This window comes from Canis lupus, chromosome 2 (assembly GCF_003254725.2).
Source record: "Canis lupus dingo isolate Sandy chromosome 2, ASM325472v2, whole genome shotgun sequence".
Lineage (NCBI taxonomy): Eukaryota > Metazoa > Chordata > Mammalia > Carnivora > Canidae > Canis > Canis lupus.
The window spans coordinates 46,635,879-46,662,848 of NC_064244.1; the positions used below are offsets into that span (position 1 = coordinate 46,635,879).

The 26,970-nt window shown below is 36.0% G+C and overlaps 1 protein-coding gene and 1 pseudogene across 2 annotated transcripts in view; both read left to right on the forward strand.

Annotated features, from left to right (window-relative positions):
- ZSWIM6 (zinc finger SWIM-type containing 6) overlaps positions 1 to 26,970 on the forward strand; it is a 196,573-nt gene that overhangs the window by 156,141 nt on the left and 13,462 nt on the right. For both annotated transcript variants that reach the window (XM_049097933.1, XM_025448168.3), the window contains exons 5-9: positions 14,490 to 14,669; positions 18,971 to 19,147; positions 19,423 to 19,569; positions 23,191 to 23,337; positions 24,632 to 24,892. In XM_049097933.1, coding sequence (XP_048953890.1) covers positions 14,490 to 14,669; positions 18,971 to 19,147; positions 19,423 to 19,569; positions 23,191 to 23,337; positions 24,632 to 24,892 — 912 coding nt within the window. The remainder of the gene's footprint in view (positions 1 to 14,489; positions 14,670 to 18,970; positions 19,148 to 19,422; positions 19,570 to 23,190; positions 23,338 to 24,631; positions 24,893 to 26,970) is intronic.
- On the forward strand, positions 5,898 to 7,241 carry LOC112660585 (cytochrome b-c1 complex subunit 7-like; annotated as a pseudogene).

Consider the following 26,970-nt stretch of genomic DNA (forward strand, 5'->3'; position numbering starts at 1 on the left):
TCTATACAGTGTACCTGAGGCATTATTTTGAAATTTTCCCAGAAATGTTTTATTAGTGAATTAGGAACTAGCACACCAGATTTATTAAAGTAAGGAGAACATTTTCATGAGTTGAACTTATTTTTCAAACACGGGTGACTAACATATTAAGACTGAATTGTGCTGAGAACAATACTCTTAATTAGGGTCACAGTTTTTGTGTGGTCTGACCCAAGAAATTTTGTGACTGTAGTTGCTAGCACAACTAATTATACCAGTGATCTCCTATTTGTGACTGCAATTAGGCATTTCATGGCCTCTAAATAAGTATAATTAGTTAATTGGATCATGCATGAAATTCTAGCCTCTCATAATAGCCTCTGAGAACAAAAATAAATATGATAAATATTATGAATTGTTTTATAACTATGGAACCCTGGGAAATACCACAAGTGATTGTTCTGCTTCGTCTGTGACTATTTCATAAGAATAAACATGATGTTAAGAAGTAGGAATTAAGCTATGAAATAGTCTTCATTCTCTGCCTTTGAGACAGAGGGAAAAGGGAATCACTTTTTTCATTCTCACCATTAGAGCAGGTGCTGGTTGCCTTGCTTCTCAGCCTCCTACCCCTCACTTGCCACTGTGCCTGTGCTCTCTCCCTGTTAGCATTATACACACTGTGTCTTCTGGAAAATAGGGAGAAGAGCCACATCTGTCAAAAACTCCAAAGTGTCTTTTATGGAAAATGTGCACCTTTTGTTTTAATTACTGAAGTGATTTACATATTAACAAAAACCTGTGAAGTAAAAAGGACATGAAAAACAAGCATCACTGATGGGGTGGGGGGGGTGGGGGGCTTGGCACTAGAGAATGGCCAGCCGATTTATTCAGTCACAAATCCTAATGCTCCACACAGCAGTACGCCCTGCAGGCAAAGAGCAGACTCAGTCACACGCAAGAGCATTATCCTGGAAATGCTGATGCAACTCTATTCTAGCAGACCTTATAGTACATCATAGTTTCAGAGAAAAGATTTCTTCCACATTGAATAATCAGTCTTGAATTATAAGGTGAGCTTTTGATTGTTTACCTGTTGTTTTAATCTACAGTGAAATGACTTGTTTGCTGTGACTGTCAGTCTTAAAAAGTGTAATTTTCTTCGGTTTAATTAGGCTCTTTTTAAGTTTTTGCTGGAGATGCTTTCTTTACGTGGGAGAGACCTGTTCTAAGTACATACAGAATACAAGGTTAAATAAAAGTACAGGGTTTCTTAGCTGTGTCCCTTTGTATTATATTGCTAAAACATGAGGAATGGAATGATGATTCTGTCAAGAGACAGAAGTGACTAATCTTGGAATTTATATATGCACAGCTGCACATACGGATCCTAACGTACAGAAGTTCTTTTTGACCATATAGATAGGCAGAGGCTAGATACCTGAGTGTTGAGAATGTTGGTTTTTGGGGACTGTGAGTCTGGCTCCCATCACAATACCTTTCTTCTTTTCTCTGGACCTCAGTTTACTTTTCTGTACAGCGAGTTTTCGTGAGGTGAAATGTGATTGATTGTATGTGTAAAATACATAGTATAAGGTTAGTGTGAGATGAATATTCAATAAATGGCAGCATTTACTCTCAGGTGGATAAGTAAAGGTGCCATTCACTTTTAGAAGTATGTTCGCTAAACTAGATAGAGTGATTTGTACCCTAAAGACAGACATTTAAAAATTTTAAACGTAGACTCTAATTAGAAACCCAACATGTGTAACCTGATATTGTTAGGTTTTTCCTTGAAGGAATAAAAAATTAGCATACAAACCAGCACCTAATATTGCACTGTGTGTTGGGATACCTTTTATGTTGTTAAGTTTTCATGACTTTTTTGTTTTTGGCTTTATTCTTTTTGGCAGCTCTTCTCATGTGTTCAGTGGCTTATCTGGGTCTGGTTAGCTTAACTAACAACATTCTCATGCTCATTACTATTTACTTTAATGGTTAGTATTTACTTAATACTCATAAGTACTTACTTTAGTTTTCCATTTTGTAATCTAGCAGATTTATAATTTTTCTTGGTAATTGTAGTAGATTAAAGATGGCCACACATCCTTTGCTACTCCCTTTGTTTAGACTTGGGGTCTTTGTTTTTTCATCTTGTCAATTTTTTTTTTTTAAGATTTATTTATTCAGACAGGGGGGGAGAGAGAGAGAGAGAGAGAGAGAGAGAGAGAGGCAGAGACACAGGCAGAGGGAGAAGCAGGCTCCATGCCAGGAGCCCGACGTGGGACTCAATCCTGGGACTCCAGGATTGCCCCTGGGCCAAGGGCAGGCGCCAAACCGCTGAGCCACCCAGGGATTCCCCTCATCTTGTCAATTTTTAAAAAATGTTTGACCAACAGAACATGGCACAATAGATGCTAGGCCAGTTTCTGGGCCCAGGCATTAAATGACTAGACTAGCAGGTTCACTTCCTGTCTTGTGGAAGGTTTTTATCTGAGTTTCCCTGTAAGTGGTCTGGCTGTCCTGAAGCTACCAAGCTCTGAGAAAGCCCATACTGTCCCTCTGGAGGGGCCGTGTTGAGGCAGGGAGAAAGTTAAGAGGAGAGCTTCTCCCCTGCAGAATCATGGGATCCAGTGATACATTCTGTATTAAAGCCAGTAAATTTAGGGTAGATTTTAACATAGGTCATAGATAACCAGAATAGTGGTTATCTATCTGATAATACTTCATTCATGCTTCTCGTGGTTATTTATTTTTCCAAATGCTAAATTTCTCTTAGAGTATAGGATGTAACAATGTGTGAAAATGAAGTTCTGTTTTTCAGTTTTTCTCTAATGTTGGATTGAGTTAGATATTTGTCCAAATTGAATGGTTATTAATAAACAATGTAGCATGATCTTGCATATTCTGCAGCTCCATTTTTTTTAAAAATAGGTTCCACGTGCTTCATGGAGCACAACACAGGACTTGAACTTGTGACCTTGAGATCAAGAGTAGAACGCTTAACCAACGGAGTCACCCAAGCACCCCTGCATCTCCCATTTTTAATGATTTTTTTTTTTTTTAAACAGTAGTTCTTCCTTACCTTCATGTTCTCATTATACCAAATTTCACCTGGTTTGACTTCAGGGTTTTTTTTCTCCGATAAAAAGAACTTGAGATCAGGTAACTTAATTTTGTGTTCCTGTGGAAGACTGCGGAACCCTAGGCATTGAAAATATAAAAGGAAGGCAGAGTGGATGGGGTGGTAGCTAGAAGTTTTGACAGAGATGCTAAGGAAGAGTTGCTAAAAGGAACAGTATGCACAGGCTTCAGCACCACACTCTTTGTCCATCCCCTGGCATGAAGTTCCTGTGGGCAGCAAAAATGGAGGGATAGGGATGAGTTTGAAAAATGCCACCTTTGTGACAGTAGATGAGGACAAAATTACCCAAAGCATCTCAGACTTCTAAGTGGCCTTGTGGGCCCCCCTTGGGGCCTGGCAGGCTGGAGAGAAAATGCCTACCGGGAAACAAAACATTTAAAAGCTGATTGTTGAAACCAAGGGAAAAGGAGAAACTAAAAGAGGTTTCCTGCTAAAATCACACAGCAAGTGGACATTAATTTACAGGAACCCATTATTACTAACTTAAGCATTTAATGTCACTGATATTTTGCTTAATTTAATATGTTTTCTTAATTGGTTTATTAAATATAAAATACTTGTAAGGGTATTCACAGAATCACTTGCAATCTGAGCCCTCCAGTCCTGTTCTACCCTTTGAGTCTACATGTACTCAATTTCAAAGTCCTCTACACAGAGGTTTGCTGGGAGTGTACCTTTTGGATCTGAGTAAACTCTGCAGTTTTCAAACAGCTATCTGTATGTATAATCTTAAGTCTAAACAGCCCTACGAGGTAGGTAGGAATTATCATCCCTATTGTTTAAATAGAGAACTGCCACCTCAGAGACACTAAGTGGGCTAGCCTGGGGCATATCTTGTCCTTTCCAGATCAGAGCTAGTTGATCAAACATTCCTTCCAGTTGGAAATGTAAAACAGTGGGTATGTGAGGTGGGGCAAAGTGGTAACGGCTTTGTACACCTAAATGTTTGAGGGAAAAGATAGTCTCTCGGGGCATGTAGAATTCATTAATTCTTGTTACTCCCATTTTCTGGGAATATGGGGTGCTTGTCCACTGACACTGTTACTGGAGAAGTGCAGAAGTAACCAAAAAGGCCTTTGTGGTGATTTGCCTTCTGCCTCAGTGTGAGTCTGCCCACATTCGCTCACTCTTTGGTCAGTTATAGGATGTGAACAGGTTTAAGACTACTGAGTGGATTGGAACTGTTTGCCTTGTGCCAAAGAATGCTTTTTTTTCCCCCATCTTTTTCTTCTTCTCAGGGAAGTTGCCTTTCTAGTTTTGGTGTACTTTGGCTTGTATGTTGTTACAGGGCATCTTTTTGATAGAAATCACTGTGTGCAGATTAGGTGGTAGAGTGGAAAGAAGAGTAAAGAGCGTGCTGGATGGTGGAGAAAAAGCTGGACCAGAGCTGAAATGTGATGTGGATAATTCAGAAACTGAATGATGCACACACCAGTGATTTGATAATTGCCTTTATACACTTTGAGGTATTGAAGCTAGGAAAGCAATTTAAAAGTATTGAATTTGTTTCATTGTAATTCATAGCAAATAATTAAGTGTCCTTTGTGAAAGAACCAGTAATACCTTTATAGATGTCAGGTCCTCTGGTAAGTGCTAGAAAGGCTGAGTTCTCCCTAAGTTCTGTATAGTATTTTTGGTTGAGTCCTTACAAGGGTTAATATTTCTGACGGACAGCAGAATGAAGTGTTTAATTATCAAAGAGCTTTATTTTTAAAACTACAAATGTTTCAGGCATGTGTTGGAGGGAAAGAAAATAAATGCCCAAAGTGGGACTCTGAATTAATAAAATTTGGAGAATGACTTACTCAATTTGGTTAATTTGGTTATTAAGGCTAATTACAGCTTTTGTAGTGGTGACTGTTAAGATAAAAGACCATATCTATTATAGCTCTGAACTTGAATCTAACATTAAGAACATCCTTTCAGGATGAAACCTCTCTTTGGGGAGGTGAGCAATAAAAGAATGTTATAGGCAAATTAATAAAGGCTTGGCTTTAAAAATTCTTTTCATTCTACAAAATGGAGATTTTCTAATTAGAGAAATGTAAGCATGAAAATCTAGGATGGATCTCTTTTTTCCTCAAATCATAGAAATCATTATTTAAAGTTTCCAAGAATATTTAGGATTTTGCTTTTAAGGACTATAATCTCTATTTGATTTTTTTTCCTCATCTTTTCCTTCCCTTCCCTTCCCTTCCTGTCCCTTCTTTGATTTTTTTTCCTCTTCTCTCTTCTCTTTCTTTCTCCTTCTCTTCTCTTCTCTTCTCTTCTCTTCTCTTCTCTTCTCTTCTCTTCTCTTCTCTTCTCTCCTCTCCTCTCCTCTCCTCTCCTCTCCTCTCCTCTCCTCTCCTCTCCTCTCCTCTCCTCTCCTCTCCTCTCCTCTCCTCTCCTCCTCTCTCCTTTCCTTCTCCTTTCCTTTCCTCTCCTTTCCTTTCCTTTCCTTTTCCTTTCCTTTCTTTTCCTTTTCCTTTCCTTTCCTTTCCTTTCCTTTCCTTTGCCTTGGCTTTTCCTTCCTTTTCGTTTCTTTCGTTTCCGTTCCTTTTTGCCTTTCCTTTCTTTTTCATTTTTCCGTTTTCCTTTTTACCTTTTTCATTTTCTGTTCCTTTTGTTCCCCCTTTCCCTTTCCATTTCATTGCCTTTTTTACTGTTTCCTTTTCCTTTCATTTCCTTTTCCCTTTCCTTTCCTTTCCTTTCCTTTCCTTTCCTTTCCTTTCCTTTCCTTTCCTTTCCTTTCCTTTCCTTCTTCTTTCCTTCTTCTTTCCTTTCCTTCTTCTTTCTTAGAAAGGGAGAGAGAGACAGCAGAAGGGAGATGGGGACGGGGAGCTTTAAGCAGGCTCCATGCCCAGTGTGGATCCCAATGCTGGGCTTGCTCTCAGGACCCCGGGGATCATGACCTGATAATGAAGCTACTAGTCACAGCACATCTTGCAGGGCAACCTCTTGATTTTAGTTTTGTCTGATAAAGTATTCATTTAAGATTAGTAGAAATATACGATTAAAAACATCTTAGAAGAGAAACAGAAAATGTTCTTTTTTAAAAAGATTATTTATTAGAGAGTGAGAAATAAAGTGGGGGGAGGGTCAGAGAGAAAGGGAAAGAGTCTTAAGCAGAGTACATACACACTGACTCAGGGCTCCATTTCATGACCCTGAGCTAAAACCAAGAGTTGGACACTTAACTGCACCACCCAGGTGCCTTTGAAGTATTCTTAATTTTTAAGCATTAACTGTTGGCTATTATGATTTTACTTTTTAAAAAGATAATTTGATGATTTGGAAATTTTTTTAGTTCAGTGTAGCCTCTTAAGTATCAATGGCAATTTTTGATCCAATGTGTAGCTTTTATTTAATTACTTGTATGTAACTTTTTTCATGTTAGGGTAACCATCCACAACCTAAAACATGGTAAAGTTATATCCCATTTTCTAATGGGATTCCATGGAAAAGGCTATTAATTTCAGGTTCTTTAGGAACCATTTGGATTTGTCCCTTGCTTTGCAACAGTGTGTGGTCATGTTTCATTTGAAGCTCATTTTCCTGTTTCTGGGCATAGGAAAGGCCTAGGATTAATAAGGTGGTCATTTATGCAATGTCCTTTGGCTTGTTAGAGGATTTCTGTAGAAAGAATACTCGCTTAAATCTTTGGAGTACCAGTAGACAGTATTGTTTGATACAGATATTATGTAGCAGCAGTTTGCTTTAGACTTTACATACAGTAAGATTCTTACTGTACTGTAAAATATTGCTATAAATAATATAAAAATACATACACTTGTGGTTCTTGGATCATCATGGAGAGCAGGCTTGCCATTGCAGCATCCAGATAGGGCCCCAGGGATATTCAAAAATGGTATTATAGTGCTGCAGTGTTCAATAAACTGTGGGGTTAATGTAAGATGATACAATATGTGAAAATGATGGTGTAAAAGAAGCCATAAGAAGACTTCCTAAGAATCTTTATAATGATAGGATGATTTACATTAAGAGAGCACTGCAACTGACCATGAGGCAGCATGTTTTCCCTAACGAGCAATGGACAGAATGTGAGGATAAATTCTACCTTGAATGATACCTGAAAGAGGTTAGGTGGGAAAAAGGAGAGAGCAAAAAATGAGCAAAGAAAGAATCATGTTTAAAAAAAAAAGAATCGTGTAGTTGAAATCTCTGGTTTCACCTGTCCTCAGAGTATTTTTATAAAGTTGGTTAAACCTGAAATGAACAACTAGAGAACTCTTTGAACTGGACAGCCCGGGTGGCTCAGTGGTCTAGTGCCACCTTCAGCCCAGGGTGTGACCCTGGAGACGGGATCGAGTCCCACATCAGGCTCTCCGCATGGAGCCTGCTTCTCCCTCTGCCTGTGTCTCTGCCTCTCTCTCTCTGTCTCTTGTGAATAAATAAATAAAATATTTAAAAAAAGAACTCTTTGAACTGTGAATGTATTACTTTAAATAAATGTCTATTATAATTATTAAAAATACATATTGTCTAAATATTTTGCTGTACAGTTTTGAGTTTGGACAAATGAATAGATTCCTGTAACAATAACTGCAATCAACATATGAAACAGTTACATCACCTCCAAAAATTCCCTCATACTGTCCCTGTGTGTCATTTCCATTGCTAACCCTTAATCCCTTGCATTGGTTATCAGTCCCTTAGGTTTTACCTTTTCTAAAATGTCCTATAAGTAATGAGAGTGTATGTATGTATACCTATACATATTCTTTTGATTCTGGTTTCCTTCATTTAGTATAATCCATTTGAGATGTTATGTGTACATCAGGGATTTGTTTCTTATTGCTGAGTAGTTATAAGTTGTACCAATGTGCCAATTTATCTGTCCATCAGTTGAAAGACATTCAGATTGTTTCCAGTCTTCTGCATTTATGAATAAAGCTGCTGTAGAGGCACCTTAACTCAGTTATGTGTCTAACTCTTGATTACGGCTCAGGTCATGATCTCAGGGTCCCGAGATTGGGGCCTTGCATCAGGCTCCATGCTGGGTGTGGAGCCTGCTTAAAGATTCTCTCTCTCCCAGTGTGATGTTGAATACTAGAGGTAAGAGCAGACATCTTTGCCTTGTTTAGATTTCAGGAAAAACGTTCAGTCTTTTTCAATTATGATGTTAATGTAGGATTTCTTTCACAGATGCCTTTATCAGGCTAAGTGATCTTCTGTTTTGCTGCGAGTTTTATTTATTATGAAGTAAAGTTGAATTTTGTCATTTACTTTTTCTGTTGAAGAAAATTAAAATTACTTTTTCTGCATCTGTTGAAATGGTCATGTTTTTTATTTTTTCCTTAATCTGTTAATATAGTGATTTACACTGATTGATTTTTTTTTTTTTAAATGTCAAACCAACCTTGCTTTCCTGGGAAAAACTGTACTTAGTTGTGGTTTATTTTCCTTTTTGTATATTTCTTAATTATATTGTCTAATATTTTGTTGAGGTGTTTTACTCCTATGTTCATGAGGGATATTGATTTGTATTTATTGTAATATCTTTGGTTTTGGTATCAAGGTAGTGTTGGCCTCTTAAAATAAGTTGGAAGCCATTCCTTTCTCTGTTTGCAGGAGGATATTGTGTAGAATTGGTATTCTTTCTTAAATGTTTGGTAGAATTTTCCAGGGAAACCTCTGAACCTGCATTGTTAGAGATTTTTAATTACAGATTTAATTTCTTTAATAAATTTATTACTATTCAAGTTATTGCTTCTTGAGTGAACTTTGATGATTTTTGATTTTTTTAAGGAATTGATTTCTTTTATCCAGTTAGTAGAATTTATAGGCATAAAGTTGTTCATAGAATTCCATTATGAGCCTTTTAATGCCTCTCTGGGACCTATTATGATGTGCCCTCTTTTATTCCTGATACTGATAGTTTGTCTTTCTTTTTATTCTGATTGTAGCTTTATTGATTTTATTAATCTTTTTAAAGAACCAACTTTTGGTTTCATAGAATTTGAGGGGTGGGCAGTGTTCAATTCAAGTTATATCCTTCCTTCTATTTGCAGGCTTTGATTTCTCCTTCTCTTTCTAGTTTCTTAAGGTAGATATCTAGATTAGTGCTATGAGTCTTTTCTTCCTTTCCAGTATAAGTATTTAATACTCTACATTTCCCTCTGAACTCTTTTTAGCTATAGATCACAATTTTTGATGTATTTTATTTGTAATTTAATTCAGTACAGATTTTTCTTATCGCTTCCTCTTTTAGTCATGAGTTATTTATAAGTGTTATTTATTTTCTGTTACTGATTTCTGGTTTAATTCTGTCATATTAGAGAATATACCTTGCATGACTTCAGTTCTTTCAAATTTGTCAAAGTTTGTTTCATGGCCTAGAATGCAGGCTATCTTGGTGAATGTTCTTTGTGCATTTTAAAAAGAGTAGTATTTTGTTTTATTTTTTCTAGTAATGGTAGGTGAAATATTCTATAAACATCAGTGAAGCTAAATTGGTTGATAGTGTTTAGTTATTCTTCATCCTTGTTAATTTTCTTTGTACTTGTTTTATTAGTTATTGAAAAGGAGTATTAAAGTTTCTAAATATAAATATGAATTTGTCTATTTCTCCATTAAGCTAAATACTTTATATATTTTGAAGTCTTAATGTTAGGTTTAGCTTTACTCATGTAGGATTCTCATGTGTTTTTGGAGAACTGACCCTTTTATCCTATTATGTCTCACCTTATCTGAAATAAATATTCCTTGTTCACAAGTCTACTTTGTCTGATATTAATATTGCTACTTCAGCTTTATTTTGTAAGTGTTTGCATAGTATATCTTTTTTCCATCCTTTTCCATCTAATCCATCTATATCCTTATATTTAAAGTAGCTCGCTTATAGCATAGAGTTGGGTCTTGCTTTTTAATCTGATTTTACCATCTTTTTAAATTTCTGTGTTTAGACCATTTACATTTAATATGGTTATTGATGTAGTTGAATTTAACTCTACCATTTAATTACTTGTTTTCTGTTTATCCCCTTTTTTTCCTTTGTTCCTTTAATGCTTTCTCTTCTTTGCATTGTTCTAGCTTTTTTTAGTATTTTATTTAATCTATTGTCTTTTGTAGGGATCCCTGGGTGGCGCAGCGGTTTAGCGCCTGACTTTGGCCCAGGGCGCGATCCTGGAGACCCGGGATCAAATCCCACGTCAGGCTCCCGGTGCATGGAGCCTGCTTCTCCCTCTGCCTATGTCTCTGCCTCTCTCTCTCTCTGTGTGACTATCATAAATAAATAAATAAATTAATTAATTAAAAAAAACTTTTATTGTCTTTTGTATTTGTATCTCTTTGTATCATTTTAATGGTTTTAGTATTAAACATACATAACTTTAACCAGTCTACTTTGAGTTGATATTTTCCCACTTTAAATAGAATGTAGAGTCTAAAATCTTATAGGTCCTTTTACTCTCCCTTCTTTATGTTACAGTTTTTATGTGTATTACATCTACATACATTTAAAATGCCACAAGGCAATGTTCAAATTGCTATTTTCAATAGTCATATTTATTTTAAATAACTTAAAAGGACAGAAACATTTTGTTATACGTAGTCAGGTATTTATCATTTCTATTGCTCTTCTTTTATTCCTATGTTTCCCAGTTTCCCTGTGGTATTATTTTTCTTTAGCATGCAGAACTACCTTTAGCATTTCTTCTAGAACAGATCTCTTTGGCAACAAATACTTTACTTTTCCCTGATGTGAGAACCCTTTATTTCACCATCAATCCTGAGCAATATTTTTGCTGGATATAGAATTTTGTGTTGACACTTCAGTTTCTTTCAACACTTTGAAAATATTGTTCCAGTGTCCTCTGTTGTCTGTGATTTGTGAGGAGAAATATCGAATTATTTGAGTCATTCTATGTATGATTTTTTTTATTATTTGCTTTCAAGATTTTGTTACTCTATCTTTGGTTTTCAGTGCTTTGATTATGAGATTTTGGGGCATGGCTTTCTTTTTTGCGGGGAGGCATGGCTTTCTTTGAATTTACCCTTTTTGTGGTTGGCTGAACTGCTTCTATAAAATTCATATATTTTTCCAAATTTGAAAATTTCAGTCATTATTTCTTCCACATTTTTCTGTATCTATGCCTCATCTCCTGGGACTCTACTGACACAAATGTTATACCTTTTGATAATTTCCCACTTGTCTTTAAGGTTTTCTTTGTTAAGATGAGACCATTATTATATTCACATTCACTAACTTTTCCCTTTCTCATATCCCTTTTGCCACCGATATCCCATCTAGTGAATTTCTTATTTCAGACATTTTTTTTTTCAGTTCTAAAGTTTCCATTTAGTTCTTTTTATAGTTTGTGTTTTACTCCTTTCATTAGTGTTTACCTTCATCTCATGGAGCATAGTTAAAATAAAGTTTCTGATTTATAATTCTAACATCTGGTTCATTTTAGTTGGCATCTGTTGATTGTTTTCTTCCTTTGAGAATTGATCACATTTCCCTGTTTCTTTGTAAGCCAAGTACTTTTGGATCCTTGACATTTTGAATACTGTGCTGTGAAAGTCTGGGTCTTTTTTTTTTTTTTTTTTCAAAGATTTTATTTATTTGAGAGAGAGAGCTACCAAAGAGAGAGAGAGGAGTGGCTGGGGTAAGGGGGAGAGGGAGAAGCGGGCTTCCCACTGAGCAGGGAGCCCCACTTGGAACTCTATCCCAGGATCCTGGGATCATGAACCTAACTGAAGGCATACATTTAACTGACTGAGTCACCCAGGCACCCCCTGAAAGTCTGGATCTTATTAAAATCCTCTGGAGAATTGTTTTGTTTTGTTTTTTAAAGATTTTATTTATTCATGTACTAGAGACACACAGAGAGAGCAGAGACACACACAGGCAGAGGGATAACTAGGCTCCATGCAGGGAGCCCGATGTGGGACTCAATCCCAGAACCCCAGGATCATGCCCTGAGAGGGAGGCAGCCGCTCAACCGCTGAGCCACCCAGGCGTCCCTTGTTATTGTTTTTAAAGCATACAATCAACAACTGGGGTAGATTAAGACCATGAGTTCTGTTTCACCTTCTTTGGATGACGATATCCATAGTTTTCAAAGCTTTGGCTCTGCTGCTGCCTTTGGTCTTTCTGGTCCACAGGACTTGGGCCTGTTGATAGATAGTATTTAGGGATCTACCTCTCCAACTCCTGAGTAGGAGGAGGGCCCCTTTTCTCAGTTTTCTCACCAACTAGATGAGATTTCTCTTAAGTTTTTGTTGTATGTGCCCTCTACAGAGTTTTCCTAATGGCACTAATCTTCTGTCCAAGCCAGGAGACAAAAGACGGGGGAAAAGTAACAGGAAATCAGCCTGATATAGCTTACTTCTTAAACTTTTATTTCTCCAGTCTGCTTGCCTTTATTTACTTTGTAGAGTACTTAGATTGCTGCTTTTTGTATTCATGGGGAGAGAGAAATTTAGTGGGTTTATTTCATTTTAACTGACCACATTTTGTTTTTAATTGGCATTTTAAAATAAAGAAATGTAATTTTTAAATATCTGTGGCTTAAGTCAGTTGTGGCAATTTTTATTTTCTATTGGTAAAAGTTACTTGATCCTTAAAACGTCAGATTCTATAATAGAAGAATTTTATAATTGCTAATTTTATTTATAATTGCTAATTTTATTGCTGGTTTTATTAAGTTTTTAATTTAATTTAATTTTTTAAAAGATTTTATTTATTCATGAGAGACACAGAAAGAGGGAGAGAAGCAGAGACACAGGCAGAGGGAGAAGCAGGCGCCATGCAAGGAGCCTTATGTGGGACTTGATCCTGGGTCTCCAGGATCATGCCCTGGGCCAAAGGCAGGCGCTAAACTGCTGAGCCACCCAGGGATCCTAAGTTTTTAATTTTAATTCCAACATAGTTAACATACAGTGTTATGTTAGTTTCAGATGTACAATATGGTGATTCAACAATTCTGTACATTACTCAGCGCCCATCATTGTAAGTGTACTCTTTAATCCCCATCACTTGTTTTATCCATCTTCCAACCTACCTCCCCGCTGGTAACCAATCAGTTTATTCTTTATAGTTAAGAATCTGTTTTTAAGTTTCTTCCTCCCCTTTTTTCCTTTGTTTTGTTTCTTAAATTGCACACATTAGTGAAATCATAAGGTTAAATACCTTATACTGTCTTTCTCTGACTGACTTAATTTCACTTAGCATTTATAATGTCTAGCTCCATCTGTATTGTTGCAAATGGCAATATTTCATTTTTATGGCTGAATAGTATTCCACTGTGTGTGTAAGTGTGTGTGTCCGTCAGTACACGCCACATCTTTATTCATTGATCTATTGATGGATACTTGGGAAGCTTGTTAATTTTAAATGTGGAAGAATGTAAAGCATCTCTTTTGGACAGAACAAACTGTTCATTTCTGTCTTTGTTTTTCACTTGGCTAACACAGTTGATTAAAATAGACACAGATACACGTACCTTTTCAAAGAAAAAGTTTTGTGAATGGGTCTGAAATACCAGAAATTAATAAAGTAAAACTTGAAATTTTAGGACTTGTGAAATAATTGTTTGAATTAGCTATCTCTTTGAAGAATGTAGAAAGGAATGATAATTTTTATCAGTACTTTATTCAAATTATGAGCTATACTATTTTTTTTTGAGCTATACTATCTAAATTCATTATAGCTTTTCCTTTGAAAAACAAGTGAAATTTTGATTGTTTCATGATTTCATTCACATAAAGACATAAATTTACTGATTTCACTTATAAGATCAGTTTCTGGTTAAATCATTTAGAGAAATATGTTTAAGTGAATTTTGGTTTGAAAAGATTTATTGATATATAAATATGCAAATTATTTGATATGCAGATATGCATACGAATTTAAAGACATACTAAAGTTTGGAAAGCTTATAAGAAGACTAGGAAACTATTTGTGTCCATTGTATACCTTTATGATTTTATTGTAAAAATGTAAGTTTAGTTTTTGCATTGAAGAACCATTTAGAGTGGTTTGTTGCAGCTTTCATATATAAATATATAAAACCTGTTTGTACATTAAAGTGGCAAATTGGACTGTAGGGTTGTATTCTTTATTGACATTTTTGTTCAAAATGTCACATAAGTAGGGAGATGATTATAGTTGGCCTTTGAAATATCTTTCATCTTTATGTGCAACAGTGTTTGGATCTTTGGTTGAAGTTTGGACTCTGTGGTCCTTCCATCAAACTCTGTATGAGATTTATGGCTTGAATTAAATAAGGAGAGAATTGAGTTGTAAAAATGATAGACCTGGGTCCATTCTGAAAGCATTTAAAATGTATCATTAAGTTATTAGAATTGGAAATTTTTCTAATTTTTGAAATTGACTTCCCTCCTCCCTTTAAATTAGGTGCTCTGTGGATGTGTATAGTTTTAAACCCCCACTGCAAATTGGAGCAGAAGGCCAGTTGGCTAAAACAGCTGAAAAAGTGGAACAGTGTTGATGTCTGTCCATGGGAAGATGGAAATCATGGCAGTGAATTACCCAACTTAACCAATGCTTTGCCTCAGGGTGCAAATGCCAACCAAGGTGAGACTGCAGTAATATTCTGCTCACTTTGTAGTTGCTTAATTGTAGATATATGCCTATAATAATAACTTATATGTAGGAAAATTATTTTGCCCACTAGAACTTAGTACAATTTAAGGACTTGATGTTTTGAATATGAACGTATGTATTTTTAATTTTTACCTGATCCTTTGTGTGTGTGTTTTCATATTAGGATACAGATGGATATTATACTTTTATGTATTAGTATGTGTCAAAATTCCCTATTAATTATTTACTTTGGGAAATAATGTAAAAAGTCATGGAATAGGGTGGTAATATATTACCTTGTAAAAAAAATAAATATCGAGAGGCTTGAAAACTGTGTGTTTTTATCGCTGTTGGTGCAACCCAATTTGTATTTGAGTTACTGTGTAATTTGATCAGTTAAAAATTGTTAGTTTTAAAATAAAGCAAGTAAATGTTTATGACTGTGCTGGAGGGGCATGGGATGCTGTTGGCTTTTGGAGTAGGAGAATTCTTTATTGTAAAGGATTGTTCAGCATACTTGTTCCCACCTACTATAAGCTAGTAGTGCTCGCCAGTCTTGGGGACAGCTGAGAGATGCTCTCAGACATTTCCATATGTCCTCTTATGCTGTTTTTCTCCAGCTTCTCCTTTTCTGTTGGGCCTACCTATTTAGCTCAAGTTCTTCTCATCTTCAAAAAAAACCAAATCTTTCCTTGGCCTCATTTTCCTTTCCAGCTACTATACTATTTTATCCTCTCTTTCAGAACCAAGTCCTTAAGGAACTTAAGTCTTACAAATAAAATTTTCATTCACTTTTTCATGTCATTATTTATGTGTCTTTGTACTTTTTGGGGTTCAGGGGGAAGGATGCTGTGGGGGATTTGACCGACTTGAACGTTGTGATCCATGTAAGGTGGGAGTTACATTACACTGAAAGGATCCAGAACAGAGATTTTCATTCTGTATAGGCTGGCCCTGTATGGAGTTGGTATTACTAGAGTGAGTCGGACATTGTGTTGAGTATGAATGTTAGAATAGTGTTTTCAATCCCTACAAAGAAAGAAAATGAGATGTATTACTCCACAGGGATTTGTCTAATCAAAAAGAAGTTTTAGGACTTGGAAAAGTTGATTATCTGGCCTTGCTTTGTCTGGAAATATATGTCTTGGGAATTTAGTATTTTTATTGCCCGTGATCATTTTGTTTAATAATTTCGAAGAAAATTAGTTTATCCCAGTTTTCTTCCAGAAGCTTAGGATTTTCAAGTTCAACAATTCAACATTTATTTTCTTCCATTGCTAGGAAAGTGTTTCCCTATACATAGGTAATTACTTTAATCTCCTTTTCCTTAACTATATTTGGAAGTTTCACTCCCACCTGCTTTTTGGTACTGCCATCCTAACATTTTACAGTTTATTTTACTTTGCATCTGGTCACTTTCCCTTTGATTAAACATAAATATTCCATAGGCTTTGGAGAGCCTTTAAGAAAGTGGTCTAGACTCCAGATGAAACAGGTTATTTTGTGTATGGTTTGGTCTAAGCATAGAAGTCAAAATCCATTCTAAGGGCAACATTTCTCACTGTTGGGCCTGAAGGCACCAGGGTTCCTGTCTTTAGCAGAATATCCACATCCTCCAGCAGAAGAGATATCTCTACAGAGGGACTCTGATGTTTAGCCTGCAGTACTTCTGCTGGAGTACTGAGTAGGCTTGGTAGGGGAGAGTCTGCGGTAGCCAGCAGAGCCCAGCTGCCACACATTGCAGCTGGGTAGAGTGTGTACATGACGTAGGCCGTGGGCAGAATTGGTTGTGTTGGCACATTGGAGTGAATATTTAGGGGGAATCAGGCCTTGTCTTTGCTAAGGTTATTTGTTAGAGTTAATTAACAACAACAGCAACATTAAAATCTACACTCTGAAAGAGTAGGGTTTTTTTTACATATGCCAGAATGATAGCCAATTTTTTTATTTTAATTTTTTGATAAAAGAGCTATTAGTTTCTCCCTTTTTATATTTCTGAATTTCCCAAATTTTCTTTTATCAGCATGTATTAATATTATACCTACTTTATTCAAGATTTTAAAAATAAATTTGTATATGTATCATTTTGAAAATTTGGGGTTTTTTTCCATCTTGATGCAAAAGTCTCCAAAAAAATTTTCATTTTTCATCTTGTTGCAAAAATTAAAAAAACCCACAAACCTACAAACATGTAAAAAAATTGACTATAATTTCAATGCTAATCAAATTTTGTGTATCTTCGTTAATCATTGTCTATGTACATAATCTTTATTTCCCATGTTATTAGAGACTATATCTTACATTTTCATTTAGTTATTATTTCATTAGTATTTAGCCTTGTTTTCTTTTTTTTTTTTCTATTCAGAGGAGCTAGAATACTTAGCCTTTTTTGTTGTTGTTAGAATTGGTTTTATTGATCTTATGTAGCTAACCACCATTCAAAGTGTGGTGTATTCCTACACCTTCTCTTTGCTCCTACAGTTACATACAAACATGTGAGAAGTTAAGGGTTTTGCTTTTTTTTTCAAATGGAGTCATGGTCTACCACTTACTTTTTTATTATTGATTACCACAGTGAGCCAAATTGAGAGGTAGAACTCTAATTTTTTAAATACATGCATAATACTAAGATGCTTTTTCAAGGTCTCCTTTTAGTTTTAAGTTCTGTTTCGGAAATGACAGAGCCACTTAAAATGTGTAAAATTTGAACTTGGGAATATTTTAACAAATGACAGTGAGAGGTAATGGAACCAGTTTCTTGTCAGGTAGGACTATCTTTGCTCAGCAAAAAGCCCTGATAGATTCAAAGGCCCTTAAATGTAGGGTCACTCCTCCTGTTTGCAAGGTGTGCTCCTCTGTGTACTAGGCAAGGGCCATAAGAGATCCATGCCTCTCTAATCATGCTGTCATACATTTTGATATGTCTCCCATTCAAATACAGATATCTAAGTTGACCTGAAGCCAAGCTGGAGTAATGTCTCTTATCTGTTAAAGACCTCTCAAAGCCTTTCACAACAGCTGAAATAGCTGAATTTAGAGTGTGGATATTTATGTCTTGATTTTCACTGCCATTGCCTGGCCATGTGACCTTGGCAAGTTATGTCACTTCTCTTGGTTTTCAGTTCCTTCTACAGAATTAGAGGAGTTGCACTTGACAAATTCCCAGAGTTCTCATTTTGGTTGTTTTTTGGGTTTTAAGATTCCCTTTTTGCCTTTGCCTAGCCAAGGCTCCAGTTTGCTTCTCATTGAGTTAGGCCTCAGTACAGTGAGGGATAATACTTGAGCAACAGAAAATACACATAAATAAGCATAGTTTGTTACCCTGATTTTTCAATTGAGGCTCGCTAAGGTTTGTGCCACAGTTGAAGGTAAGTCTGGAGTGGAGACCCAAGGGGTGGGATTGTAGTTACAGTATTTGAACCCTGTTATCCACAAGAACTGAATAATCCCAGGAGTTGGGATGAGAATATTCTTTATTCCCCAAACATTTCTTTTCTCCGTCAGGTCCTGAAACTTGAATCCTCTTCGGAGTGTATGCTTCTGCTCTTTTGTGATGCCCCGGCATACACTATGCTGGGGACATCACACCAGTCATGGAACCTGCACAGGAGTCAGGAGGCAGCCTGTAGGGGCAAGGTAAGTGCGCTGGTTTGTTTTGTAGCTATGTTGTGTGGCTTTGTGAAATGTTAAATATATGCATTTATGCCCTTTGGGATATAAAGTGGCATTTAATCATTATATCCCAAGAAGCATAATAGTTTTAATTGTGCAAAACCGCACAATATAGTTAAAAAATACAACCAAAAGCACAACCCTTCTGCATATCTTTAAAGGCTGATTGCATCTTCCTGAAAGGTTCCATGGCTGGTGTCGCATCTCTTGCATAGTGTTTGTGAGAGCTGTTGATCCCATCAGGGCAGCCCACCACAGCACCTCAGAAGTGGGGAGCAGTGAGTTTTCATGTGATTTTTGTGCCGAGTGCCTCCTCTGAGTGTATTTGGCATGGAAACTAGACTTGACACTTCTTTTTGCAGGATGCCTTTAACCTTAGCTTTGATGGCTGCAGAGTGTTTGTGTTTGATAAAACAAGTGAGTGGATGGTGGCTCTTTGGGCTGATTTGCCTCCTTAGTACTTTAGGACATGAGAATATTCACCCTTCATCCTTCTGCTTAGGGGGTGCAGGATAGTGTGTGTGGGTGTGCTCATGAACATCTGGCCACAGAATGGTATGACTGATTTATTTACATGTGAATAATAGCTGACACGGCTTTCTGAATTGTGGAAAAAACAGATTCATCGAACAGGCCACATCGGACAGTGTTCACCCGAGCCATCGAGGCATGCGATCTCCACTGGCAGGATAGCCACTTGCAGCACATTATCAGCAGTGACCTATACACCAACTACTGTTACCATGACGACACTGAAAACTCCCTCTTTGACTCCCGCGGGTGGCCCCTCTGGCATGGTAAGTGGCCAAACCGGAAAGACATTTCCATGACTTACTTCTTTGTTTCGTTTCTATAGCATTATTGGAGTGGGAGGTGGAGAGTTGAGGGATTCAATGGGAGATGGATGAATGCTTGGCAGTAGGAGCTGAGCGTTTCATTCAAATCCAAGTTCAGAAATGGTTCCTTGTGTCTTTTTAATAGTATTTTGGGAAAAAACATCTTACTACTTAAATGCGATTTTTGTAGATCTGTCTGACGATGGCAACTTTCTCCCCTTAACTTTTTGTTTTAGAACACGTTCCTACAGCTTGTGCAAGAGTGGATGCATTACGTTCTCATGGGTATCCCAGAGAAGCACTGAGATTAGCAATAGCTATTGTTAACACGTTAAGACGACAGCAACAGAAACAGTTGGAAATGTTCCGAACTCAAAAAAAAGGTGAATGTGAAGGAGTTTGTTTCCATTGGAATGGGATTCTTGGTGACGACATCACTAGATTTTGTCCCCTTTTAGAGAGATAGCTTTTAAAATTAGAGCAATGGAGATGACTTTACTCACTACTCATTTAGAATATTTCATAGCTGATCTGCAAGAAATTTTAGGCTTATTTTTTCCTGATTGCATGTGTATGAAATAAGATTCTAAAAAACATTTCTTAGGTTAGTTAATTCTTTAGGGGGATAATTTTTTATTGTTCAAGTAATTATTTAGTGTGTCTGAATTATTGAAAATGCCAGTTAGCCAATTCTCTGATTTTGTGAAAGTGCATTTTCATTCTAACAGTAAGGGGTCTAGGGTCAGACTGTTTGAATCCTAGCCCTAGGTCCTAGCTGGCAGTGACATGAAGCTCTGTGGTTTAGATTCCTCATCTGTGGAATGGTCTTCAGTAGAGACTGGTCTCTTAGAGTTGTTGAAAAAAATTAAACTAGTTAATTCCTGTTAAGCTCTTAAAAGAGCCTGGCATAGTGTGTAAGCACTCTAAAACTTTTTAGCTATAACAATTTGTATTTCAGAATATGGTATTTATTTTAAGTGATCAGAACTCCTGTATTTTTCAAATTCTGTAAATAACATTTGATGAACTGCCAACTGCCAACACATTTCAGTTTAACTTCTCTTTATCTTAGTTTACTATTAATCTTTTAAATTTTAAAGTATTACTGAGTAATAGCATTTGCAGAGAGTTATATTACATGCATAAGGCTCTGATCAGAAAAAGAAATATATATGCTTTTTCTGTTTAATCGATGCACTTCTTGTTCCTTCTATAGGTATAAATCTTTTTGTGTGTCTTTGATTAGGTTTGTTTTTTCAGTCTGGAGTTTTCTTATTCAGAGAGATATTTTTAGTACCTGGGTTTTTTGGTGTTGTTTTTTGTTTTTTTTTTTTAGTCCTGTTTTTGTTTAATCCTTCTGTGATTATACACACACCAAGGGTACAGCTGAAATTTATCAAGAGTTGTTGAAATGAGCTGAAGGTTAGAGTGAGTGAGTGTTGTAACTTTTAGTACCATCTGTCTGTATCAGAATTACTATAAATGTTAACTAACATTTAATTCACTTATATGATGAAAGAAAAATTTGAAGTTAAAATTTGAACCAGAAGAAGGGGAGCTCAAATGGAATTGGAATGTAATAATATCCTGGTGATCACTATTGTGTCCATTTCTTCATGTTCTTCACAACATAACAGGTTACCAGATATGTTTGCAAAATATATTCCTTGAACCTTTGGAAATTTTTTTTGCAATCACTCTTCCCCCAAACACAATCTATAGCCAAAAGGTAGCTACTTCTGCAAAATATAAAGGATAGTAATATTCAGGGTAAGAGAGGGTGAGGTACTTTTTATACTGCAAAATTAAAGCTAGCTAGGTTAGGATGATTATCAGATTTTAAAATCATAAACTTTTTGGGATCCCTGGGTGGCGCAGCGGTTTGGCGCCTGCCTTTGGCCCAGGGCGCGATCCTGGAGACCCGGGATCGAATCCCACATCGGGCTCCCGGTGCATGGAGCCTGCTTCTCCCTCTGCCTATGTCTCTGTGCCCCTCTCTCTCTCTCTCTGTGACTATCATAAATAAATTAAAAAAAAAAATTAAAAAAAATAAATAAAATCATAAACTTTTTAAAGAAATGTTTTTAAATGAAAAATATTACAATATCTATGAATTGAAAGTGTAAAAAATGTTAGTTTGTGTAACTGAATTAAAATATATGTTAAGTTAGACTCCTTTAATTGTCTTTAAAACCACTCTTACACCCATTTCTCTTTTATCTTATGAGGAGTGAAAAGTTATTTCAGGCTACTCTTAGGTACTACTGTCTCTATACCTTTATCTCTCCCTCTTTTTTACTTTTTTGTCCATATTTAAAGAATAGGTTTTTCACAGCTGTTATAATTCCAAATTGCTATGACAATTATTTGTTATGTGGTCAAGATTAGTAAGTATATACCTTGTACATTTTCAATACTATTTGGCATAATATGTCAGGTTTTCTTGTTGTTAATTGAGATATAATTGATGTATAACATCATATTCAGGTATATAATAGAATTCTATTTATATATTTCAAAATGATCACCACAGTAAGTCTAGTTATTATCTGTCACCATACATGATTACACTTTTTTTTCTTGTGATGAGAACTTTCAAGATTTATTCTTAGCAACTTTCAAAAATAGAATACAGTATTATTAACTATAGTTGTCATGCTGTACATCACCATGACTTGTTCATTGTATAAGTGGAAGTTTGTACCTTTTCCCCGTTTACTTCTTTTCACCTGCATCCACCCCTGCCTATCAGTTTGTTCTCTGTATCTAGAAGCTTGGGTTTTTTTAGATTCCACATTAAAGGGAAATCATATGGTATTTGTCTTTCTTTGTCTGACTTAGGTTTACTTAGCTTCTTGATTTTGAAAAAAAAAATTATACTCCTTTTTGAAATTTGTTTCCCTCATTTTTGTGTTGTTTTCACTAAGTTTTGTGTGGAAAAAAAAGAGGAAATACCTCATAAAATTTGCTCTGTTGTTTCCATTGCTTGTAATAGATTTATGTAACTACAACACTTCCTTTCACCATATAGATTTATACACACACACACACACACACACACACACACATTGTGCCAGGCTTCTTCACTGTTATGTACTGGTAGTTGATAGTCCAAAACCAGAAGACTTCTAAAAGAATATTGGATTCATGGAATGGTTCTTTAGCTATTTATAAAAAGCCAGTATTTGTCTTGGATAATTTATATTGTTTATAGATTTCATTATATTTTCCTTTAAGAAGAAGCTACTATTATTTATTTAGTAAATATTTGGATGTAAAGCATTGCATTCTTTACGAAAAGAAACATATCTTAAAATATTTGTAGCTTTTTTTCTCAGGACTTTACAATTTAACTTAAGGACTTTGAAAGTACTACCATTCTGCAAAGAAAATGAAAAGGATGTTTCATCCAAATTATATGTTACCTTCTGCTATAGTTTCCCTTTGTGGCAAAGGCCCTCACTTAAATGGCGTACAGATCCATGATAATGAGGCCTTCCATAGGTGCAAAGGGAGTAGTTTAATGATATCCATAGGGGAATCTAGATTGGACCCAGGTTACTGCTGCCTTCTGATCTCCGGTGTAGAGGACTTAGTGAACATTGACTTTAAGGTTATCTTCTTAATATAGTTAGCAAGTGATCATTCCAGGGAGACTTCCTAGTCTTCTCTAATGCCACTTTTGGGAAAGTGAGGGAAGTGGTTCCTTGCTTCTCAGGTGAAAATTTGGAACTTATTTTTCCTCATACAACATTGTTTAATAGCATAAATAGGTTAACCCAGTACCTTAGGCACATGAATTAATGTTTGGGGGCGGTCCTGGAAAATTGACACTATTTATACTGATTTAACAGATGAACTCTATGAGCACAAAATAGTTAACATGTTAGGGATTATGTGTACCTAATTGAATTCAGTACTAATTTGTTAGAATGCCACTATTAAATGGTAAAGCCTCTCATCTTCTACTTGTCTCCATCTCTCAATTCCCTTTTCTTACACAGAGCTACCCCATAAAAGCATCACTTCGATAACCAATCTCGAGGGCTGGGTTGGACACCCCCTGGACCCCGTGGGCACTCTTTTCAGCAGCCTCATGGAAGCCTGCCGAATTGATGATGAAAATTTCTCTGGGTTCTCGGATTTTACAGGTAACACCAGTAGCATTCATTTCGTGTGCTTTTTTCTCTTTAAACCCTGAATGGCATTGGTCATTGTTTTTTTCACAGGTTTTTTTCTGAATCCATATAGTTACTAGTACTTATGGTTAGCAAGGGAGCAAGGAAATGGGTGCTCCTGTTGCTTTGTGGAGGCTTTATAAACTAGGAAAATTCTGTCTTAGAAGCAACAGTTGGCAGCATGTGTTAAGAACCTAAAAAATGTTTATTTTCTTCTAGCCATTGATTCTGCATCTGAGAATTTATCTGCATTTATGGCTGTTTTCCAGTCTCAAGATTTAAAATAAAGATGTGTACCAAAGCATTTAGAACTAGAAATTTAGTTGCTTTTTAAATTTGTCTACATCAGAAGTTACTTGTCACTTAAATGGGTTGTAGTCTCCTGTAAGAGAAGTATCTAATGTCACTCAGAAGTGTTTTACATCACACATTCCTATAAAGCAGTGTTTTGAGATTTCTCTCTGGCCTCTTGAGACTAAAGAATCATCCCTAAAATGACTGCCTTTGGGCTGTGAGCAGAGGTTTGGGAGGCAGGAATGGTTGTCCCTCTGCTGCTCTTATACCTGGGTAGACTCAGAGGAGTAATTATATTGAGCCTCCATAATTTCTCCTGTGGTGTCTGCTTTCATGGATTATGGGTGCCCCAAACTCCTTCAGGATGGTGAAAGGTATGATTCTGAATTCACTTTCCTTGGGAGTTCAATGGTTGAAGTTTATTAATATTTCTAAGAGAAACACTTTAAGATAAGAGAATGCCCAAAGAATCATTCCTCTTTTGTTAACTGATGACTCTTTGATAACAGAAAGGACCTTGAAATTGGGTTGTGTCTGTTGTTTTCTCTACACTTCTCATTAAATTTCGACATAGTGGTAACAGTTTGGGAACTTTTTTTTTAATGCCAGGCTTTAAAAAATCAGCAACTGTTGTAGTCACTGTAATTTTGCTCTTGTTTAAAATCTTTTTTCACTCTTAAGTATTCTTACAATGTCTTCCTAGCTTTGTAGGGTTTTTCTGGTGATTCATTTTCAGTGGGAGAAAAATATTTGTAATATTCCATCCCCCAAAACATACACATCTGGTCATTCACCGTCAAGTTTTAAAACATCTTAGAAAAACTATTCACTTTAACGTAAGAAACAATTTTCTGGCTTTCTTGGAATAAAGTCAATAATTCATTTATCAGTAGTGGGTAAAATAAATACTTATACCTATCATTACATGGAAAAGTAATATCTGAACTCTGATTTCTTTTGTGACATTTTACAGAGAATATGGGACAGTGCAAGTCTCTGGAATACCAGCATCTACCTGCACATAAATTCTTAGAAGAAGGGGAATCCTATTTAACACTAGCTGTGGAAGTAGCCCTGATAGGGCTGGGACAGCAGCGTATCATGCCTGATGGGCTGTACACACAAGAGAAGGTTTGCCGGAATGAGGAGCAGCTCATTTCCAAGCTTCAGGAAATTGAATTGGATGACACACTGGTGAAAATTTTTCGCAAGCAAGCAGTCTTCCTATTAGAAGGTAGTGTGATACAGAAGTTTTCCACTTGTTCTGCCAATTTTATTGAGGCACAAGCTTTCTTATGTTGGGAGTATTGTTTGAATGCATTTGGTGTCGTAGTAATTCTGATTGGTATGGTCACTGAGTTGTCATGGGAATGTTTACTATCCAAAAAGTAGTATCACTTGATCAAAAAGTATAGTCAGATGTGTGTCTTTTAAGTGTCGCGTAAGATAGCATGTTAGAAATGAGCCCCATTTAATGCCACAAACTTTGAAAAAGACTGTTGTTATTTAGTCTGTGCCATTACTGAGATAAATGCAAGTTTGATACTTAGTGAGTTATTACTGGTAGCCATGTATCTATTTGATTGACCAATTAAATAATGGAAAGGAAATTCGTTGGCATTCCTGTGAATTATTATTATGGCTATTACATGACATCCGGGTTTTGAATATGTCATTTGCACATGCTAGCAAAGGACTAGAGGCCCCAGGAATGGATTTCCACTGTGCTAATTATTCCAGAAAATTCATTAGGCATAGATTCACCAAGTTCAAAGTTTCTTGGATTCTCTAAGGCAAAGTCTAATTTTCTTCTTTTTGTAAGGTCAAGAGCTGAATGGCCTAAGAAATTTTGGTTGGCATTATTTTTAAAAAGTAGTGGGTTTTTTTTTTTTTTTTTTTTGCTTTTTTTCTAGAAAAGATTAATTAAGTATAATAGCCTCATCTTTTACTCAAATTTAGGGGATGCCTAATTGGTAAAATTGCTTCTATCTCTTCAGTCTATGGGTGTTATTATTGTGGGATTCTCTGTGATTGATAGTTGAATAAAGTGTGGTATCTTCATCTTACATTCAGAACTCTTGCATACGGGGAAGGGATTTAGAAAAAATAACATTTCACAACCTCTTTTATTTGTCCAAAGCTCAAGATCTCTTTGAAAGAAAATATTTTCATCAAATATATTATACATTTGTATGTTTTAGAAGTGCATTTTAAAGGGAACATACTCTTAGAAAAGTTAAAACATGTTAATATTTTGCTTAATTTTGGTGAAATTCCTGATCATGTTTTGAAGCCCTCGCCTTAACTTTTTTTTTCTTCTAAAGATAAAAAAGCACATGTTGGCAAATTTCAAGTGATCTTCGTTCTTTCTTCGTTCTTGTTTTAGTTTCCTCCTATATAATTCCTTTTGATAAAAGTATCATGAACCACAAACTTAGTGCTGTCACTGGCTGTTAGTGACTGACTTTTGATTTCCACTGTACTTAAAGGATAGGAAGAGGATGTGTGCTTTTCAAAGTTGGTAGTATCTGATATCTGTTTATCATTTGCCTTTTTAAATGTTTCCATGTTCATTACTCACGAATATTTCACAACTGTTTCTTAGATTTTGATTAGAGCATTGTTCCCCATTAAATATTTTTTTTAGAACTATGCCTGATAAGGAGTGCTTTTGACTCATTGCAGTCTCCTTTCCTTTCCTGATCCTATGAGGCTTGTAGAGAATGGCTAGTGCAGAACAGGAAGCAGTCCAAGGGGAAGCCAAGGGACCATTTCTGTAAACTCCCAAAAATAAGCACTCCATGGTTGAGTTGACTGCACTGGGGCACCAAGTTCTTCATGTATTTACACTCTGTAAATTTCAAGCACAAAATAGCAGGCACTAACTCTTCTGAAATAAAAGATGCTTAACTTTTTCTGAAAAAGAAAAAGCAGTCGTCCTGTATTGTTGCTGTATGTAAATCACTTGACCATAATACAATACTAGCATATTGGGTCAGTTGGCATATTGGTAAAGCACTTTTGGGGAGTTCAGAGACTACACTCAATTACTAATCCACAAATAATTCTGTGATATCTGACTGAATATTTTTCTTGTTGGGGGATGTCATAACAATAAGTGTTGACTATTATGTCCTGGGTTTTTTATTTTATTTATTTATTTTTGCATAGCACAAAAAGGTAACTTGGTGACTTAAGGGAAACATTGAAAGGAAATGGAGGAGAAATGAAGGAAATGAGTAATCTACAAGTTTTCTATAATGAAGCCTTCAGTAAAATAGTATTCTAGTCTGCCCGGGCTGCCATAACCAA